Here is a 20,742-nt window from a genome sequence, read left to right on the forward strand (position 1 = left end):
ATTTATTAGGTAATTCTTTGTCATTTTTTTGCCATTTGTATTTTTAGGTTATTTTCTAAAATTATATGTCATGATTTGGTCATTTTACAGAATTTATTACACTATTTTATACTTTTTGAGTCCTTTTCTTACATTTTTTAGTATTTTGAAGCATTTACACATGTGGTATCGGATATTATATATACTATTATTATTATCACGACTTTAAGCGAGGATGAATATAGACACTTGAGAATCTTCACAACACTTTGTCAATCTGGGGACTAAAGAAACTTTGTTCACCCCTTACATCTTGGAAATGTCCACACTCTAGAAAAGACAACTGCAGATGTAACTAATCTGAGAGGGATATTGAAAGCAAGGCTAGCAGGGCAGATTACATTTAGCCAAGAAATGCCAGTCTGGTTAAGTATCTCATTGCAATCATATGTGCATGGAGTTAACTTTTGTTATTGATTTCAGGTTTTCTTTCTTTCTTTCTTTCTTTTTTTTTTTTTTTTTTGCAGTGTACATGTTTAAAATGCCAAAATTAAAGCCAAGTAGGGCTGCTCATTTCAAACAAATAATTTTGAAATTTGGGGAGGATAATTTTTCTACAAATGGCGAGATTCTTTTCTGTAAAATATGTGAAGGAAAGTGTAAGGGGATAGGAGATTTACAACCAAGCAAAATATTGGTCGAGCGAAGCATATACGTGGATTCCAAGATAATAACAGACGAAAAGTTTCTCAATTGTTACACAAAAAAATATCCTCCAGTGACATCATCTCCTCTGGGTTTTTCAAAGACTTGTGTGAAGCTTAGGTGAAAGTGAAAAATATTACATTCAGAGATTTCTTCTAAAAGTACACAGGCCATTCAATTCTGGACCAGTCTACCGTGAGAAAGAACTATGTATCCCAATGCTATGATAGCACTGTAAGAAAATTAAGAGCACATTCTTTTGTCTCTATTGATGAAACCAACGAACAAGCGAGACTTGAACAAGGAACTGAACATTATTCGATCCATGGCTAAGGCTAATGGCTGTAAAGGGAATTTTATAGAGCGAATAATAAGTAAATTTAAACATCGCCCTCACATAACTCTGACTAAAGATAAACTAGAAGTAAAAGAAATCGCGACCTTCACATTCAATAAAGAGGTTCATAGAGTTATGAATATTTTCTAGAAACATAATAATAGGATTGCGTTCAAAACAGATAACAGAAGTACAGAAGTCTTACATAACTCATCAGCTGTTAATAAAGTTTTTTTTGCTAGTTGCTTTACATCGCACCGACACAGATAGGTGTTATGGCGACGATGGGACAGGAAAGGCCTAGGAATAGGAAGGAAGCGGCCGTGGCCTTAATTAAGGTACAGCCCCAGCATTTGCCTGGTGTGAAAATGGGAAACCACGGAAAACCATCTTGAACCCACTATCTCCCAGATGCAAGCTCACAGCTGCACGCTCCTAACTGCACGGCCAGCTCGCCAGGTGTTAATAAAGTTAATCCACACTCTAAATCAGGTGTATATAGGTTCGAATGTAAAGACTGTGGAAGCGGATATATAGAGCAAACTGGACATAGCTTTAATATCAGGTATCAAAATCACCTCAACGCTGTGAAATATAGAAGATTTTCAGCCGTAGGCCAACATGTCCATAAGTATAAACATAAATTCACAGACATAGATCAAGATCTAGAGATCATGGAAACACTAGCTAAGGGACCGAGGCTTGACATTACAGAAGCGTGTCTAATACATTTAGACCAGAATTATAACACTACCTAAATTTGAATGAAATTTCAGAGAAACCCGAAGTATTATATGATTGCTTGATTCTATTACTTGGCAAGCTAAGAATTCCAGAAAATTCAACCGTCTTTCAAACTCTACGCAAGAGTTTTTCATACTACTGTCTTCGTCCATAACGCCCCCCGGACCCTCTCTTACACTGTCATCGTTCCACAAACCTTCCCCTTGCCGCCCCTACTTTCCGCTCCTTAGCGTTTTATCACATAACACACGACACGAGCAGACACACACGTTGTGCTGCAACCATCGCGCCAAGTACACAGCCGTTGAGGTGAGTCGTTTTCATGGATAGTTTGATTCAATCAGATTAATATAATTTTTCTTGCTTTCTATTAACATTCATCATTTCAAGGTTGCATTGAACTGAGAGGCTATCCCTGCTTAATAACTTCAGAGCAGATAATCACAGTCCAACCATTAAATATATTGCATAAGAACTACGTTTCTACATATCAATAAACTTCAGAAAATGGCACAGGTTAGCACTTTAATGAACACAATGAGTTTTTATCTAATAAATGGCTAGCAACGCATCTGTGAAATTAACATTTTAACAGTATAGGACTGGGTTCAGCTCTAATTTTTCAATTTTAAGATTGTATATAAACTTGATGTTTACGAGTGTATAGAATAATAGCCATCACTGAATATTGAAGAGAACTCATCATCTAGAGATGAGATTTCCTATTTTTGACTCAAGGGTTATCTTGTTGTAAATTAGAGTTTTTAAACTTAACATAAAATTGATAGTAAGGAGTTAATTATGTGAATATGTTGTTGTACATTGTTATATCGCCAAGTTTTTCTTTACTTATTATGCAGCTGATGATGGCGTCTAAATGAGTGCTGAAACTAGTTCTGCAATAAAATATATGTTGTAAAAAACCATCTAACAACATTGTATTGTATTGAAAAAGGTGGAACCTACAAGATTTGTAGTTCAATTGTGATCTCAGTTCAACACGGGCAAATAAGATGAAGTTCCTTACATTTAACATTTTCTCACCAGGCAAATGCTGGAGCTGTACCTTAATTAAGCCCACGGTCGCTTCCTTCCCATTGCTAGGCCTTTCCTGTTTTACCGTCGCTGTAAGACCTATCTGTGTCGGTGCGACGTAAAGCAAATAGCTAAAAAAAAATATATTTAAAAAATGTTTTGTGCTCCATCTCTCAGGTGTTGACGGTTGAATATTTTAGCATCATTGGAATTGTAGAGGAATTTGCACCCAGTGACTTCTGCACTTCAAGTATGCTCCCATCGCAACCATAGACGTTGAAAGGAGCTTCTCAAAGTACAAAAATCTCCTGGCTAACAACTGTTGTTCCTTTTCCTGGGAGAATCTGCAAAAGGTCAGTCATCTACTGTAATGCGGAATGAGGTTAAGAGTGTATAGCACATTTTTCATGTATGCTCTAATCCAATAATGCATTTGATTACCTAATAGCAAAATTTTTGTTTGTTTGTTTGTTTGTTTGTTTGTTTGTTGGGTTTTTAAAATGTTCCCCCCTGACTTAACAGACTACATAACAGAAAAGGAATTCATGGAATAAAAACTGAATTTGCAGTACTGAACTATGGGCTGAAATGTTAGCAATATTTATGTGCATCTTCATCAAAGTATGAAATTAGATTACTAGTGTTATTTGATTTACGCCCTACTAACTACTTTTACGGTTTTTCGAAGACGCTGAGGTGCCGGAATTTAGTCCTGCTGGAGTTCTTTTACATGCCAGTAAATCTACTGACACGAGGCTGTCGTATTTGAGCACCTTCAAATACCACCAGTCTGAGACAGGATTGAACCTGCCAAGTTGGGGTCAGAAGGCCAGCGCCTCAACCATGTCACAGCATTATGTATTTAAAACTCCTTACCCAGAAACCGTTTTGGAACTGGCTCTTTAGCTGTGGAAATTATTTTCATTTAATTTATTAACATGCTTGAATTCTCCCGTACCTCCGGTGATAGTAGACTTACTCATTTCTCCTGGATTATATTTCTGCCTGTGGACTGAAAGGAACTATTTTAAAGCTCCATATATGTATTTGTTAATTAACATGGATGTATTTCTACGGTCCCTGCTGTGTGCTGCAATCTCGCGGTAGCGAGCTAAGCAGGATGCCCCTCCTACCGCTTCTTGTCCAATCAGTGGGCAGAATCATCATTACAATAAAGGGTAGCCATGATGGAATGTACTTCGTCTGTGGAAGTGATGGTGAGCGGATGTGCTGGCTTGTCTCTGATAATGTTTGCGTCTGGGTGGAGGATTGACCCAGGATGATAATCTAACGGCATGGATTTTTAAAACCCTTAATCATTTCTTATTTGCTTGGACATTGCCCTGCTTATCTCTGTATTTTTAATTATTTAATGTGACCTAGGAGATGATGTGTGTTGTGAGTATACTAAGAGCTGAATTATTCTTGCTAGATATTGGACATCTACAAGTAAGTACTGCAAACAACATAATACTGAACTTCAGTGATGACTAACCAAAATTTTCGTTGAAAAGTTCTTCATGCAAATGTGTGCCTTTGTACTGGGGAAACCTAAAATCTTCACGCGGCTATCAAATGTTTAATAACTTGGAAAGAAATGATATGGAAGTAAAATCTGCCTCAGAAATTGGTAAAAAGATAGACTTTGTTAGTGTTCATAAAAGAATATGTGTTAACTTCATTGTTTCATTTATTCACCCATGAATAGGCTTTGCCTGAGCATGTAACTTACAACTAATTTCACCTATGTGGCTTTAAACTATGTGGAAATCCGCATGGGCATAAAATTCTAGTTTTCTTTAGCTTATTTGAACTTAAAATTTATCCTTATATTTTCACTTTCCTAGGTATCTCATACTTCGGGTGGGTTGGTTTTTTTTTTTGGTTTGTTTTTTTGTTTTTGTTTTTTTGTGCTTAGACCTTTGATACGGTCTTACAGCACGATGGGCTGTTTACGTTGTTATGTGGTTGCCACAGCAATGATTATTACGTTGAATTCTTCCTAATGTGGGCGTGGCACTGCTAGTTTTGGGAGTTAGTTGTGTAATTTATTCCTGGTTTCAACCCTTGCTCCTGTAAAGTATTTTCTATTGTTTACTATCTGTCAGATTAAAATATTTTTTGCTTGGTTTGGTGTTTCTCGTTCTGTGGAAAACATTTGAGTACCTGAAATTAATTTTATTGGACTGCTGATGAGAAAACCTACCTACAAAAGTTTCACTTTGTTAATGTTTAATCTCAAGGTTACAACTTTTATCTTTCCGGCCTATTTTTCAAATAAGTTATGAAAAGCGGATCCAAGTCTTAGGTTTTAAATTTAGTATTACAGTAGAGCCTCTATTATCCGACCTAAATGGGACCTGGAGTTCGTCGGATCACCGAAAATGTCGGATAAAACAGAATAACTTTGAAAATGAACTAAAACAAATAGGAAGGCTATATCGTATTACTATGTTTACGGTACTCTATTTATTGACTTATCAGTTCAATTGTACAGTAGATGCAGTATTGAACAAAAACATTCCAAATGTCTTACGAAAAGAAACTTGTCAACAATGTCTGCTTGCCTGGTGATTCACGTTTTCTTGGTGCAAGATCCCGCCATCAACGATAATCCTTCACTGTGAGTCATTGTTTTCTCCTTTTGTTCTGCAATGCCTTCATCATCATCATCATCATCATCATCATCATCATCATCATCATCGTTAGCATTCACAAAACCAATAATACCAGGGTCAGTTACTTCAAACAGCTGATCATGTGCACACCACTTACATCTTGAGTCGTAGCATCCTCACAGCCAGGAATGCAATTCAGCAAGGGAACAATGTTTTCCATGTCTTCTTGTACCACCTCCTCTCGATGTTCAACCTCACTCAACAATATGTTCCAAGACTTTCTATCCAGTACGCCATGTCGTTCACGTTGTTTCGTTTCAACTTTTCTATCATGTCATTGCCATTGTCCATTTTCTCTATCAGGGATGACAGGAGTTTCCACCGATATTTCCTCTTCAATGTTTCCAGCACACCTTGGTCCATTGGCGGCATAATGACGTCGCGTTAGGAGGGAGGAACGGGAACATTAACAGAAATAATTTTAAATGTTCTAGGCTTCTTTGCTTTACCGATCATAAGCAATTTCACTTGTAAGTTCCCAGTAATATTACTACAGGCAAGAACAGTAACTATTTCCTTACTACGCCTGTAACCAGGTGAAGACGTCTTGGCTTGGACTGCAAGAGTTTTGAGGCAGCATCTTGAAATTCAGCCCAGTCCAATCACAATTAAAAATTGGTCACCGGTTAATCTTTCAGCAAGAATTATTTCTTGAAATTCCCTTTTAAAATTTCACAATTTCATTGGATTTAGCTGACAGTTTTTCTCCACAGATATTAAGCTGCCCAATGCTGTACCGTTTTTTCCACCAATCAAGCCACCCAGCACTGGCAGTAAAATTAGGGTCCTCTTCATTAAACTTCTGGAAATACCCCACCATTTATTGCAGAATGGGGCCAGATATTGACAGGCCTTTTTCCCGGTTTTGAGTGAACTAAAGAAATAGTGCTTCACTTACTTTTTTGTACTCACATTTTTCATTGTTTTTCTAATTTTCAGTGCAACACTTGTTGCTCGGTAGAGCACCACTTTCCAATTTCTTCCCTCTTACGTTTCCAGTCTCCCACTGTAACACGTCCAACACCATAATCTGAAGCCACTTTCTGAAGAGTTTCCCCTTTGTCCAGTCTCTTTAACCCACTCAACCTGTCTTCCACAGAAACAATACTTTCTTCCCTTTACTCACCATACTCACAGAGGATATAAAAACTATAACATCCGCACCCAACCAATACTACACTGAACAATGACTGAATTTGCTGCACCTGTTCTTGAGAAAAACCCCATCCTAACGCATGACTGCCAGTGCTTGTCCCACGGTCGCACCCTCCACACTGAGTGTCCCAGAATTGCCTCCACCTAAAGTTCAAATTAAGCCTACCAGTGTCAGATAACACAGAATGTCGGATAAGCGAAGGTCCGTTGAGCGAGACTCTACTGTACTTGGTCATTATAATTCTAATTTTTCGTGTATTGTATCTTTTTTCTTGAAGGACGATGTCTCTTGAATTTTTCTCATTTAACCTTTTTCTGCTAAACTGAAATGTTAATTTAACCATAAACTTGAGTTTTCTTTCATAAACTAGGGTCATCCAGCGCTGTATCAAATCATGTTATCCACGTTCTCTGGAGGTTAACGGGCCTGTTAATTGGTAAGTACATGTTTGGTGTTGGTTGCTTCCTTGTAAGTGATATCTCTGATTTGTTTTGACTTGTCCCTTTTCACACCAGCTTAGAGGTGGTACCAGCTGGTGCATTTGTTGCCGACCGTTAGTGTAATATTGTTGTGTTATATTGCGCTGGCGGGTCAACCGCATGAGCCACTCATCCCGGCAAAACTAGATTAAGTATATCTATTAACTTTATGTTAGTATAGAATGATTCAGTCTGTTTGAATTTGTGTGTTAAAATTATGTCAAAAACATAAATATAAGCTATATCAACTCGATTAGTAAATTGATTGTAAAATTTCATTTAAAATTTGTCTTTTTTTTTTTTTAAGTTTTTGGATCATTTTACTGAACTTTTGCCATAATTTAATAGATCACTTTTTAAACATTTTTAGACCATCAAGATCATGACCCTGGTTATTAGGCTGTGTGCAGGTAGTATTTAACCCACGGCTATGTTTCTTTGAGAAGTGCCATGTTTCACCTATAGTACAATAGATCTTGAAGCAGTGCAGACATTAGTTCTCCGGCCAGGCTACAACTTTTTAGTATAGGAAGGCAAATAAAACTATCTTGGCTAAATCAACCTAAAATAATTGTGTTAAGGCCCATAAATTTGTGTGTGTATCCAACCCTTGCCCCGTTTCTCTATGGGCTAGGGTATGAAGCAAGATAAAATTCATAACCATATCCTTTCCACATTCCCAATTCCTTTTCATTAATTGCTTCATGCTGAAAATTGGGTGCACTCTAGATCCTCCACTTCTAAAGCCATAATGTTCCTCTTGCAACTTTCCTTCCACCTTTTTTCTCATTCTCCTCTATAATATTCTTTCCATTTTTTGCCACTTGTGATAAAGAGTGAGATTCTTCTATAGTTATCACCCTCTTTTTTGTCCTCCCTTTTAGAGACTGGTATTATTCCCTTTCCTCAGTCTTCTGGCACAGATTTCGGTCTCCAAATGCACTTTAACAATATGTACACCCATTGTAGTCCAATAGGTCCAGCAGCCTTTATCATTTCCATACTAATTTCATCCATCTCTGGTGCCTTCCCCATTTTCATTTCATGGACTGTTCATTCCACCTCAAACATTTATATCATCTACTGTTGAGTCATCGCACTATATTACTACAACTCTATGGTCTTCACTGAATGCTTCTCCTGGTAAAGCTGTTACAACCATCAACTGTCTGCGATTTGTCCTTTCTACCAGAAAGTAAGCAATTACTGATTTTATTCTTCTGTCACCAAAACCATACCTTGTAATTTTCCTCCTGTTTTCTTCTGAAACCATGTGTTGCCCACTATCACTCCATTCCTTTCACAAAACTCAACTAGTTTTTCTCCTACTTCATTCCTTTTCCCACATCCATATGGTCCGATTACTTCTTCCTTTTCTTTTCCTCCATTTCCCACCTATGCATTTAAGTCTCCCATGATATTCACTTCCACGTCAGTTATCTCCTTTTCTAGTTTCTCCAGAAATTTCTCAATATCCTCCTCTTTGTTCCCTGTTTGTGGTGCATACACTTGTATGAAGAACTTCACTTCATTCCTTATCCTCAGTTTAAGTTTCATTATCCTGTCACTGATGTACTCTACAATATCCACATACTCCTCCAGCTGTTTTGTAATTATCAAGGCCACTCCATTTTTTTGCTTTTAGCCACCACTCCAGTATAGTATATATCCTTTCCTCATTCTTTTCCTTCCTTTACCCTTCCATTTAACTTCACTCAAACCCATCATTTCTATACCCTCTTTTTCCATAAAATCCTCCCCTTTGTCTGCATTTTGTGTCAAGGACATAAGGTTGATTATGCCCACCTTCATGTTGTTAGTTACTGGTTGCCCATTTTTCACAGTTCCCCCAGTACGCAAGGAACTGTGCATAATTTGCAGGGTATGCCTTAACCTTTTCCGAGGCAAGTTTAGAAGTACCATATCAAATATAGGCTATTATTACGATGGGGTCGCCACTCCCAGAGGCATTTTTTTATCTACTGCCAGGTGTAACTTTAGGCCACTCCTCAAGAGTACAGATGCCCTTTGCAACCACTTCCGTGAAGTACAGACGTTGCCGACAGGAAAAAGGTTCTCCGTTTTACCCGCTATTGGGACTTGGTCCTCTTCCGTCATCTAAACTGTTGACCATGTTCTCCTTTCTGGTGAATTTATGTGTCATTTCCTCCACAAAGGCTTCACCTGGCCTCCAAAGGGAGGACTCCTCTGCCCATAGCCACTGGTCCCCCCTTTGGGTGCCAAGTTTGGTAACGGCAACTTGACCCTCAGTCAGACAGTTGCAAGTAGTACTATCTACTGTCACATATAGTAGCAGAACAACCCTGAATTAGAAAGGAAATTGGTCAATAGATATAGTCTCTCTGGTGGGGTGAAAACCAATCTGAATGAACAGACATGTTATAAAATAGAATTATTTTTTGCTAGTGGCTTTACGTTGCACTGACACAGATAGGGCTTATGGCAACGATGGGATAGGAAAGACCTACGAGTTGGGAGGAAGCGGCCGTGGCCTTAATTAAGGTACAGCCCTAGCATTTGCCTGGTGTGAAAATGGGAAAGCACGGAAAACTATCCTCAGGGCTGCTGACAGCGGGATTCGAACCCACTATCTCCCGGATGCAAGCTCACAGCCTCTAACCAAGTCAACTCGCCCGGTAAAAATAGAATTAGAAAGCCTAGATGGTAAATACCAATGCTATTTTGAAGCCCTTGCTCAAACCATTATTCCTTCTACTGAGAGAGAGTCTTGGTTAGATCAGCTTAACCCATTCCAGTCTGGGCCTGAATATCCCTAACAAATGTTCTGGACTGGGCATTTTTAAGGATTTAAAAAATATATATATACTTGTACCTGTAGGAGATAATTGCATGGTTCTTTCTTCTTTGTGCTTGCCTGAGCATCTAGTTTTGAAAAACATTTGTTTCACATCAGCTATCATTTGAGATTTTAAAACTGTCTATATAATAGGCCTATACCATATTTTGCAAAGGGAAAAAGTCTGATGGATTGTAGGCACAGTTTTCTGAAATACCATATTTACCCTATTCTGATAGTGTAAAATGTGCATTACAATTATAAAATAACAACAATAATGAAAATGATATAAAAATAATAACAATAATAAAAATGACAAAACTGGGAGCTCTTAAGAAATTTTATATATACATTTTTACGGGGCAACAGTGACTCAAAAGGTGATGTTAGCAAAGATACTCAAGAGTAAAGATGATACTGAAGGTATGTAATTACAATCTTATGTACAAATGGAATATATTACTGACATCTGAAAATGAATTCGAGACAACATCTTGCATTTCATTCGATTGCAATTCATTTTACAGCCTACCGCATGTTCCCACACGTTTCATATTTGCATGAATACGTAAGAATATCTACATATTAGTAAGTTTACTGCTTTTTTCTATATACGAGGAATTGTGGTTACATAGAATATCGAAAATAGCACTTTCATCAAGCACTTGTTTGCCGTGAGAAGCCATATTTTGAGCACATTGAGTGCCATCTACTAATTGCACGCTCTTCAATAATATCGTCAAGTCCCTGACTTAGATAATACTGCCATCTGTTGAAAAATGTCCCATAACAAATACATGAAGAAACAAACACGATGTAGCAAGGCTAGGAAAACAGCAGACAGAGAATCTGCCACCTGGGTGACTGCCCTAAACGCAGATACGTCGTGACTGATTGATTGATTGATTGATTGATTGATTGATTGATTGATTGATTGATTGATCGATCCAGAATGTGTGCATAGCTCATTCTTGAATTTTAGTGAATTGTCAAACCTTACAAGCTATGCTCGGAGGGTGGCGTGAATGTAATTTTGGCCACTACAAGCTATGTTCGCAGCTAGACCATAAAGAGTTAGAGGAACAAATATTTCTTTAACGGACAATGGGGAAAGTTCTGGCCCAGTGGAGTTGCTGATTGGAGCAGATGTAGCAGACTGACCTACAACAGGAAAGGTGAAAGTCCTATCTTCCAGTTTGGTGGCAGTAGAAACTGATTTGGGTTGACTTTATTAGGGAAAATTTCTCATCAATCAACAAATAACCTAGTAATTGAAATTACTAATTTATTTATTAGTGAAGTTAATGATTTCTGGAGTTTAGATACCATTGATATTACAGACTCAGCTGCCAGAAAACCCAAAGAAATGAGGTATTAGGAGATAAAAAATGAGTTTCATGAGAATGTGAAACAGAATGATGAAGGTTGTTATGAGGTGGGATTACTCTGGAAGGAAAATCACTTCCAAACAACAAGGATTTGGCACTGAAGAGATTAGACTCTACAACCAAGAAACTCCAAACTCAAAATCTCTTGGATTCTTACAAAGAAGTGCTGACAGAATGGGAAGAGTTAGGAATAATTGAAGAGAAGCCCCCTGAAGAACTGGATGATTATGGTCACTGTTTGCCACAACAAGATGTCATCAAAGAGAAGAGCACAACTAAGGCAAGTCCTGTGTTTGATGCTTCTGCAAGAGAAAAAAAAAATGTCCATCCGTAAGTCAATATTTGGAATACAGACCAAATCTTAGAGAAGTGATCCTTTTTATTACTGAAATTTTGAGAAGGGAAGTTTGGTGTTATAACTGACATAGAGAAGGCTTTTCTCCATATCAGTATCTGTCAAAAAGATATAAAATGGCTTAGATTTTTCTGGTGGGATTCACGTGAAAGAAATAAAGATTAGAATTCTTCATCATTGAAGGATGGTATTTGGCTTAAACTGTAGTCCTTTTCTGTTAGGAGCCAGTCTGAATAATCATTTAAGTCAGGATATGGTTGGCTCTTGGTATGAGACAGCATTGATGTTGAAGCTTAGGCGTAGCCTCTAAGTCGACAATGCAGTTAACAGTGTTGAGACTGAAGAACTCCAGCAGTTCATTGATGAAGCACGAGAAGTGATGTATTACGTAAGGTTCAATCTGAAAGGTTGGCAAGTCAACAGTAATGCTTTTACTCATGTCGGACAGACCGCAGTGTTAAGTTTATTGTGGGACCTGAAATTAGATACACTAATACTGAACTTAGGATGGTTACAAAATGTTGTGTTGGGCGAAGTTACCAAAAGACCCATCCATTTGATTGTCCAAAAGGGTTTTGATTCTATTGGTATCGCTTTGATTCCTCAATTATTGTTACAGAAGATCTGGACAAATAGTAAATTTTAGGATGAAGAGGTTGACACCGACATTAATGAACAGTTTGTTGATTGGTATCATGACCTTTCTCCCCTTAAAGAGACGAACATTTCACATTGGTTCCATTACACTACAAATACCAGGAGTATAAGCCTCCGCACCTTTTGCGATACAAATTCATAAACTTACACTGCAGTTGTATTCATAAGACTGGAGTTCAGTCATGAAACAAGGGTTCATCTTCTGGCAGCCATATCATGGGTAGCCCCACTGAGAGCAGTAGCAATTTCTCAGTTGAATTAATTGCTGCAATGATTGGAGCCAGATTATGTAATGTAGGACTGGACTATCAGAATATTAGTTCACACTTCTGGACTGATTCTACTGCAGTATTAAACTGGATACAAGAAAAAAACATGGACTGTTTATAAACAATTGTGTGAAAGAAACTCAGACTGAGTCGATCTGAAATATAGAGATATGGCCATGGCAACCTAAATCCTGCAGATCTTCCTTCAATGGGTTGTCAGGCAGATAAATGACTGGAGCTGAGATGGTGGGAGGGATAAGTGTTTAAGCAAAGACCATGGCCTTTTACCAATTCAAAAGTCGACAATTAATTAATTTACCAAGAATCTGTTCAGATTAAGAGTTAACATACAGGGTAATTTCATGTGATTGGTGTAACACAACCAGACATATAAGTAATGATCATTGTACATACCATGGTTTGGTTGACAGTACTGACATTAGACTGTTCGTTTGGTTGCTTGGGTAAGGAGATTGATGATGATGATGATGATGATGATGATGATGATGATGATGATGATTGTTGTTTAAACGGCCCTAACATCTAAGGCCATCGGCCCAGCAAGATTTTTTTGTTTTTTTTACTATTTGCTTTACGTCGCACCGACACAGATAGGTCTTATGGCAACGATGGGTTAGGAAAGGCCTTAATTAAGGTACAGCCACAGCATTTGCCTGGTGTGAAAATGGGAAATCACGGAAAACCATCTTCAGGGCTGCAGACAGTGGGGTTCAAACACACTATCTCCCGGATGCAAACTCACAGCAAGGAGATTTATCCATAATGTGCAAAGATATATACTATTATACCATGTGATTCAGCCGCACCTTACAATGTAGTTTTATACAACCCAACTAACGTGCGACATGGTTATAAGGTGGCTATTCCCCTGCAGGTGTACTGTATGGTACTGATCTCCAGTGAGCATATTTTGTACATGATTCTGAACCCTACCGATAGCTTATATCATCCACTGACAAAATATGACACGTTGAAATCATGTAGCGACATCCTTTGACCATATAACTGTGTTAATATGTCCTGCCTTGTGACTGGGTGTAACAAAGAGGGGAATCTATGCATAAAAGTAGGAAAAAGTGCAGTAATTAATGTTTTAAACACCGAACCAGATGGCGTATGTACTCTACTTTCATCGTACTACCAGCATGTTCCCAAAAGTGTAGCGAAGAGGATGTGGTTAGGCGTTAGCCAAGCAATCGACGGAATGTGCCATTGGCGGTTCGAATCCTGCATAGTTCAAATATTTTTTTTTGTATCAGTATGATGTTCAAATACGTAATAAACATAGGTCCACGTCTGTCACATTCAAACAATAAAACGACATTGTTATTCATTTGTGCCCTACTCATACTCCGCTGGTTAGGGCCTGAATGTAATCTCTGCTGTCATTCAGCATGTTTTCCACCGAGAAATACGTTGACATGCTCCACATTTATGGGGAAGCAAGACAAAATGCGTGCGGCACTAAGTCTGTACCAGGAATGGTATCCCAACATGCGAGACCCGGTTGCTACGACATTCCACGATGTTGAAAGATACCTATGGACAACAGGCGTGATTTCCAAGCAGCCACCAGTCCGCGATAGGCCCGTTACATCAGGTGAAACAGAAGAGGCCGTTCTGGAGGTAGCTCGTAATAATCCACACATCAGTACAAGGGCGAATGCACAAGAAGTGAACACCAGCCAGCCGTCCATCTGGCGAATACTGCATGAATATAAATTTCACCCATACCATTTGAACTACACCAAGAGCTCCATGGGCAGGATTTCAAAGCTCAGATGGAGTTCTGTCAGTGGCTATTAGGCAGGCTGGACAATGATGCAGCATTCGTATCGCACATACTGTTCTCAGACAAATTGCACTTCCACAATAAAGGGAATGTCAATCACCACAACATATACTATTGGAGCCCAGACAATCAATCTTGTGGGATCACCTGATTCGACTTTATTTCTTTGAGGGCCACTGGACGGGCCCACACTACCTGCACGTTTTGCGTCAGGAATTCCCACTGCTGCTGGAGGATGTGCCCTTGCACAATCATTTGACAATGTGGTTGCAACAGGATGGAGCTCTGCCACATTCGACTGTACCCATTTGTAACCATCTGAACAAGGAACTGCCAGGGAAATGGATAAGACGAAGAGGCTGTTTCTTGCCCCACCAGATCACCGGATTTAATGCCATTAGAATTCTTCTTGTGGGGGCATTTGAAGAATGCTGTTTACACTCAAGTGCCGGAAAACCCCAACCAGCTCCAGCTACTCATCATGGACGCCTGCCGACCAATTACACCCAGAATGCTTCAGTGCGCAAGACGATCTATTAGACACCAGGCCCGAATGTGCATAAACCAAAACGGTCATTATATTGAGCATTTGCTGCAATAAAACATTGTCAGGGCAGTTGTGTTCCTATTATTTCTGGTCCGTATGTGTCCGGCCTGCTAACTAATCAGCCCTTCTTAGAGCCACAAACAGATTCATTCACAGATAATCTGCACGAAAACAGGCACTGAACTTACAATACATGTGGTACATATTAAACAAATTTCAAAAATATTAAATCGCCCTGGACTCGAACCTCCCACCTCACACATAAGCCCCCTCTGCCGCGCCTTTACCAACTACGCCACGGTTCTGTATGGCACATTGTGCAGCTTAGAGCATGTATTACGTTTACTGTGGTCACAATATCAATTTAGTGTTTCGCTGGCATGTCAGGTTCATATGATCTAGAAGGTTCATGCATGCCTTCCAGTGTTTAATACAAGTATAATATTACGGCGTCCTATCATGGTGAGGCGGCAAATACCCAACGTATCCGGTTGTGCTGTCTGAACATACTGGTAAGGCAGCTGTTTTCAGGATGGAATTAATATCGCGGGTTGCATAAAACTACATTGGAAGAGGCGGCTGAATCACATGGTATGTACAAGGAGTATCCTGTTTATAACAACATATATCCATCAATAACTAACTCCAAGGAAGTTATGTTTTTAATGAAAACTATTTTCAATGTTATTTCATATCACTTCTACTGTAATTTTAAATCTAACATGTGTCATATCTAACATCAAGACTTAGGCCTGTCAATCACTATATTTAATCAGATTCCCAGATGTTTATTGAACAATAGTTTTCCTAAAACACACTGTGTAATATGTTTTAAATTTATGTCTTCTTTACGGTGTATCTAAAAAATATTTTGGAATCATATATTTAATCTTCTAATCTATATCATCTACTTACCCGACGCTTAGTAAAATTAAGCTTTATAGACAGCAGGAATATTTTCGTATGGATCATCATATTGTAAAGATACGTGGAACAGGTAATGCCGGCAAATTTTTAACAGGCTTTCATCGATATTATGATGCCAAGTTTAAGTTAATGGTTATTAAACATGCAGAAATGAAGAATAATTGTGTAGCCACTAAAGCCAATATTTAGCGTTAGCGTGAAGACAAAGACAGCTTATAAAAATCGCCGGCCGCTACTCGTTTATAAAAATGCATACTGTACAAAACATGCATTCAGTCACCCACAACAAGGATGCTTTAAAGAAGTCAAAGATAAAATTCTGACGTATGTGCGCGGAAAAGGCAAGGGCGGAATGACCATGCTACAGCGCAAATAAACTCATTCGTTGACGTTCAACATTCGCGTCTTTATTTGGCCTATACATCGCTAGCTGCTGTAACTGGCAAGCAAGCCGTACATGTAGCGGCAGCCAGTTGTACCTGATACTAAGTAAAAGTAACAGTTTTATAGACAACATGAATATTTTCTTGATGGATCGTCGTATTGTAGAGACGCGTGGAACAGGTACTGCCGACAAATTTTCAACAGGTTCTCTTTGATATTATGATGATTTTAAGTTGATGGTTATTAAAACCATGGAAATAAAGAATAATTATGCAGCCGCAAAAAAGTACGGCATAACTAAAGCCAATGTTCAGTGTAGGTGTGATATCAAAGATAGTCTAAAAATACGTACTGTACATGAAAGCCATTCACATGATTTTACAAAGCACTTTTTAAGACTGATTTAATTTTTTTGAAGGAAAAAGTCGGGGTCGTCTTGCATTCAAGGTCGTCTTGGATTCAGAGAAATACGGTTATATTTTGTGCGTGATCTAGATTTACTTATTTTAACGCTATGTGGGTGTTCTACCTTTTATTTTGTCTCTTACCACAGCGAGTGGCCTACAGACTGTTCATTCAACTGTGTGTTTGGTGTGGGTGTGTTTTGTATGTGCCTCTGAGAGAAGCATTTCTCTTGTTTACATCGGCAGTACTTGGCGAGCCCAGTCTGAAGTCCAATTATTTTATTGTCTCTCTGACGCACTTCGTGACTTGTAGTCAAAGCTATGTTTGAGACAAGGTTAGGTTACAATGAGGTTTAAGAAGGTAAGGGGTGAGTACCGTAGCACTACAATTTTTGGTATTAGTGTAGTGCGCACGTTTGGGCTAGACCTTCTGGAGCTCCTTGTCCTGCAATATATCTGAAACCTACGTATCATATGATATGTTCATTTTATGACACTGCACTTCTATGATTGTAGTCTCTGAGTAATTGTGGAGGACGATGTGAGAAACTGACTGTGTGCCGCTGCTAGGCAAAGAGAAATTTTCTTTATTTGATTTGTCATTTATTTATTAATCAGTATCATACGAGGTGTAAAACTTTGCTTCCGCCATTTGCCGATGGATGGCGACAACGGTACGTAGCAGTCGAACGAAACAGATCGCAAACGTCAGGCAGTTAGCTTGGACCTTGGTCAACATAACCCCATTCAAACATTAGTCGATGTGTGTCTGCATCATAAAGTTGTTCTCGATTGAGCATGGCAGTGTACGAGCCAAATTTTCGGCATTTGCAGGAGGTGTTATGTTTTGTTTCAATATGAAGAAAACAGCGCCTGACTCATCGAATGCTCTCACGAATGTATGGTGAGGACACTATTAGTGGAAGAACGTGTCGTGAGTGGTTTCAACGTTTCAAGAACGATGATTTTAACGTCGAAGACCAGCATAGTGGTGGAAGAGAGAAAGTTTTCGAAGATGCAGAAATGGAGACATTGCTGAGTGAAGACTCGCATCAAACTCAAGAAGAATTGGGACGATCAATGGGAGTGACACAGCAAGCCATTTCAAGACCATGGGCATGATTCAGAAAGAAGGAACTTGGGTCCCGTATGAGTTGAAACCAAGAGACGTTGAATGGGGACGAAAAATGGGTTCATTACGATAACCCTAAACACAAAAAATCATGGGGATATCCCGGCCATGCTTCAACGTCGACGGCAAAACCGAATATTCACGGCTCCACAATCATGCTCTGCATTTGGTGGGACCAGCTCGGCGTCGTGTACTATGAGGTGTTAAAACCCGGTGAAACAATCACAGGTGCTCGTTATCGAATGCAATTAATGCGTATGAGTAGAGCATTGAAAGACAAACGGCCGCAATACAGCGAGAGGCACGATAAAGTGATTTTACAACACGACAACGCTCGACCCCACGTTGCAAAAGAGGTCAAAACATACCTGGGAATGTAAAAATGGGATATCCTACCCCACCTGCCGTATTCTCCAGACATTGCTCCCTCTGATTATCACCTGTTTCGATCAATGGCGAATGGCCTGGCTGAGCGACATTTCTGATCTCACGAAGTAGTCACAAATGGGATCGATTCATGGATCACTTCAAAAGATGAACCATTTTTTCGACACGAGATTCGAACACTGCCCGAAAGATGGGAGAAAGTCATGGCCAGCGATGGACACTACTTTGAATGATGCATGTGTAAGTAATCTGTTTCATTAAAGCCTCCAATGTTGGGGACAAAACGGCGGAAGCAAAGTTGTACACCTTGTAGTTTTTCTTAAATATAATTGTATTTGAAGGTCCTTTTATTCCATTAATTCGGCCTTGTTATTCATTTACCATGGTAACCTTGCCAGTTTATATTATGGTCACTAACATATTTTTAGGCGAGTCTCCATGTTTGTATTTGAGCTCCACGTGATATATTTTCCTTTTTCTTCTTTGTCCCTTTCGGTTCTTGTGTTACATCAGATTTGACTTCCTTATATATTTTTCTTTGGAGGAGGGAGGATAAAGACTGCATTCCTCACATCTTGGATGGAATTGTTTTTTGCAAGTAATTTCATTCGTCGTTATTTCTTTTTCTCTTTTGGTGCATGTTATCATTTCTAAGATACTCTGACTTGTTTGTCATATTTATTGCCTGGAACATCTTCATTCGAACTTGTGTGAGAAGGAAAGATTAGTGGTTTGTGACAATATTAATGGAAAAATTTAACATTCCTATTTTGGCCACCTTAATATTGCTATGCTGCTGGATAATAATCAATGGTCCCAAAACTATGAGTTATAAGAAATGTACTGCATAACTTCTGCTCTCCTGTCTCTGGAAACTCAATCCAGAGACTTCAGGGTCAACAGTGGGCTCATTTCACATCTAAAATTCCATCAATTAAAAGGAAGTATGTCCCATTAAGGTGATGCTGAGTTTGTAATGCATACTACTACTACTACTACTACTACTACTACTACTACTAAAATGTTTTCATTCCTCCCCTGAAGGGGGAGGCAAGCCTCTTAGATGGTAATGATATCTCACAGGCCAGGAGATTTGTTACGGTGAAGGAGATGCTCGGAGAAGGTGAGGGAGATGACGGCCTTGGCCTATACTAGGAACTGTCCTGGCATTCGCCTTAGTGCAGGAGAATGGAAAACCATGGAAAACCATTCTCAGGACAGCCGGCAGTTGGGGCCAGGCGTGAGGTCCGGCCCTGTCCCGTATCTCGAATGCAGAGGCGTAGAGGCACGATAGAGCCGTGGCCACCTCTCCTCTGCTCGGTTGGCCGGGCGGAGTGCAGAGCTGTTGAACCACGGACCAGCCATGGCCACTTGGGGGGCCGAGATCCACTCTGCATCCACCGATGTTTGTGTTGCATGTGAATTTCGCAAAGTCTTCATGTACAGTTGCCATTCATGTGGAGTAGTGTGCACCATACTAAGCTCTCAACATAGGGCAGAATTGAAGGAAAAGGATTTTTATAGATTTGTATATCTCTGTGTAGTTCTGGATTATTATTTAGAGCAACTTCAAATAATTATTGTTGCATGTTTACTTTCTTATTTTTACTAAGTGCTTTACATCGCACCGAAACAGATAGGTTTTATCGTGACAGTGGGATAGGAAAGGCTTAGGAGTGGGAAGGAAGCGCCTGACGCCTTAATTAAGGTACAGCCCCAGCATTTGCCTGGTGTGAAAATGGGAAACCACGAAAAACCATCTTCAGGGCTGCCGACAGTGGGTTCGAATCCACTATCTTCTGAATGCAAGCTCATAGCTGCGCGTCCCTAACCACATGGCCAACTTGCCCGGTGTTTACTTTCTATTTCACAAAACAGAGGAGTGAACGGGTTAAACATAAGAGGTGTGGACACTCAAAGGCAAACAGAGGACAGCAGAGGCGCTTAAATGAACATTAAATAAAAGAACAACATGATAGATAACGTATTCAGGCTGGGAAGCTTAAATATGATATTTCAATTAGTTTCATGATCCCTAGTGTCTATAATCTAGGGATGAGTCACATTTATGTAGTACATTTCATCTACAGTACATGAAATGCAGTCGCAGTTCCCTGCTCACACACTCTAAAAAGATAAAAAGTAACCAACCTGTTGAAAAACTTATCGTGTTCTTCTTGCCACCCAGGAGGTGGACACTCAAGCCAAGCATTAAAATATCGAACAATGTGATGATGGTCCAGTTTGGCTAATGCCTTCACCTCACGCATCACACGATCCCGAGACTCTTGCCTGAAATGTTAAGAGAGATTACAATCGCTTCTTGTCAGAATACCAGAACATAATACTGTATATTGAACTAAAGGTTAATCCTCTCTTGCTCCAGGACCCAAAAGCTTACAATGGAATTCCTTAGGGTGACAAAAGTTAACAGGATTGTATCTATATGTAAATAAACAGAAGAAAAGAATACATTAGGAAACAAAAATCTTTAAATGCCATGCCACAATCTTCCTTTCATTCACTGATTAAGGCAAAAATTGTATAA

General features: G+C 39.2%; 1 protein-coding gene across 3 annotated transcripts in view; it reads right to left on the reverse strand.

Moving 5' to 3' along the window:
* Positions 1-20,742, reverse strand: part of PEK (pancreatic eIF-2alpha kinase) — a 360,137-nt gene that overhangs the window by 51,788 nt on the left and 287,607 nt on the right. For all 3 annotated transcript variants that reach the window (XM_068227627.1, XM_068227629.1, XM_068227628.1), the window contains exon 12: positions 20,346-20,486. In XM_068227627.1, coding sequence (XP_068083728.1) covers positions 20,346-20,486 — 141 coding nt within the window. The remainder of the gene's footprint in view (positions 1-20,345; positions 20,487-20,742) is intronic.

Source organism: Anabrus simplex, chromosome 5 (assembly GCF_040414725.1).
Source record: "Anabrus simplex isolate iqAnaSimp1 chromosome 5, ASM4041472v1, whole genome shotgun sequence".
Classification (NCBI taxonomy): Eukaryota; Metazoa; Arthropoda; class Insecta; order Orthoptera; family Tettigoniidae; genus Anabrus; species Anabrus simplex.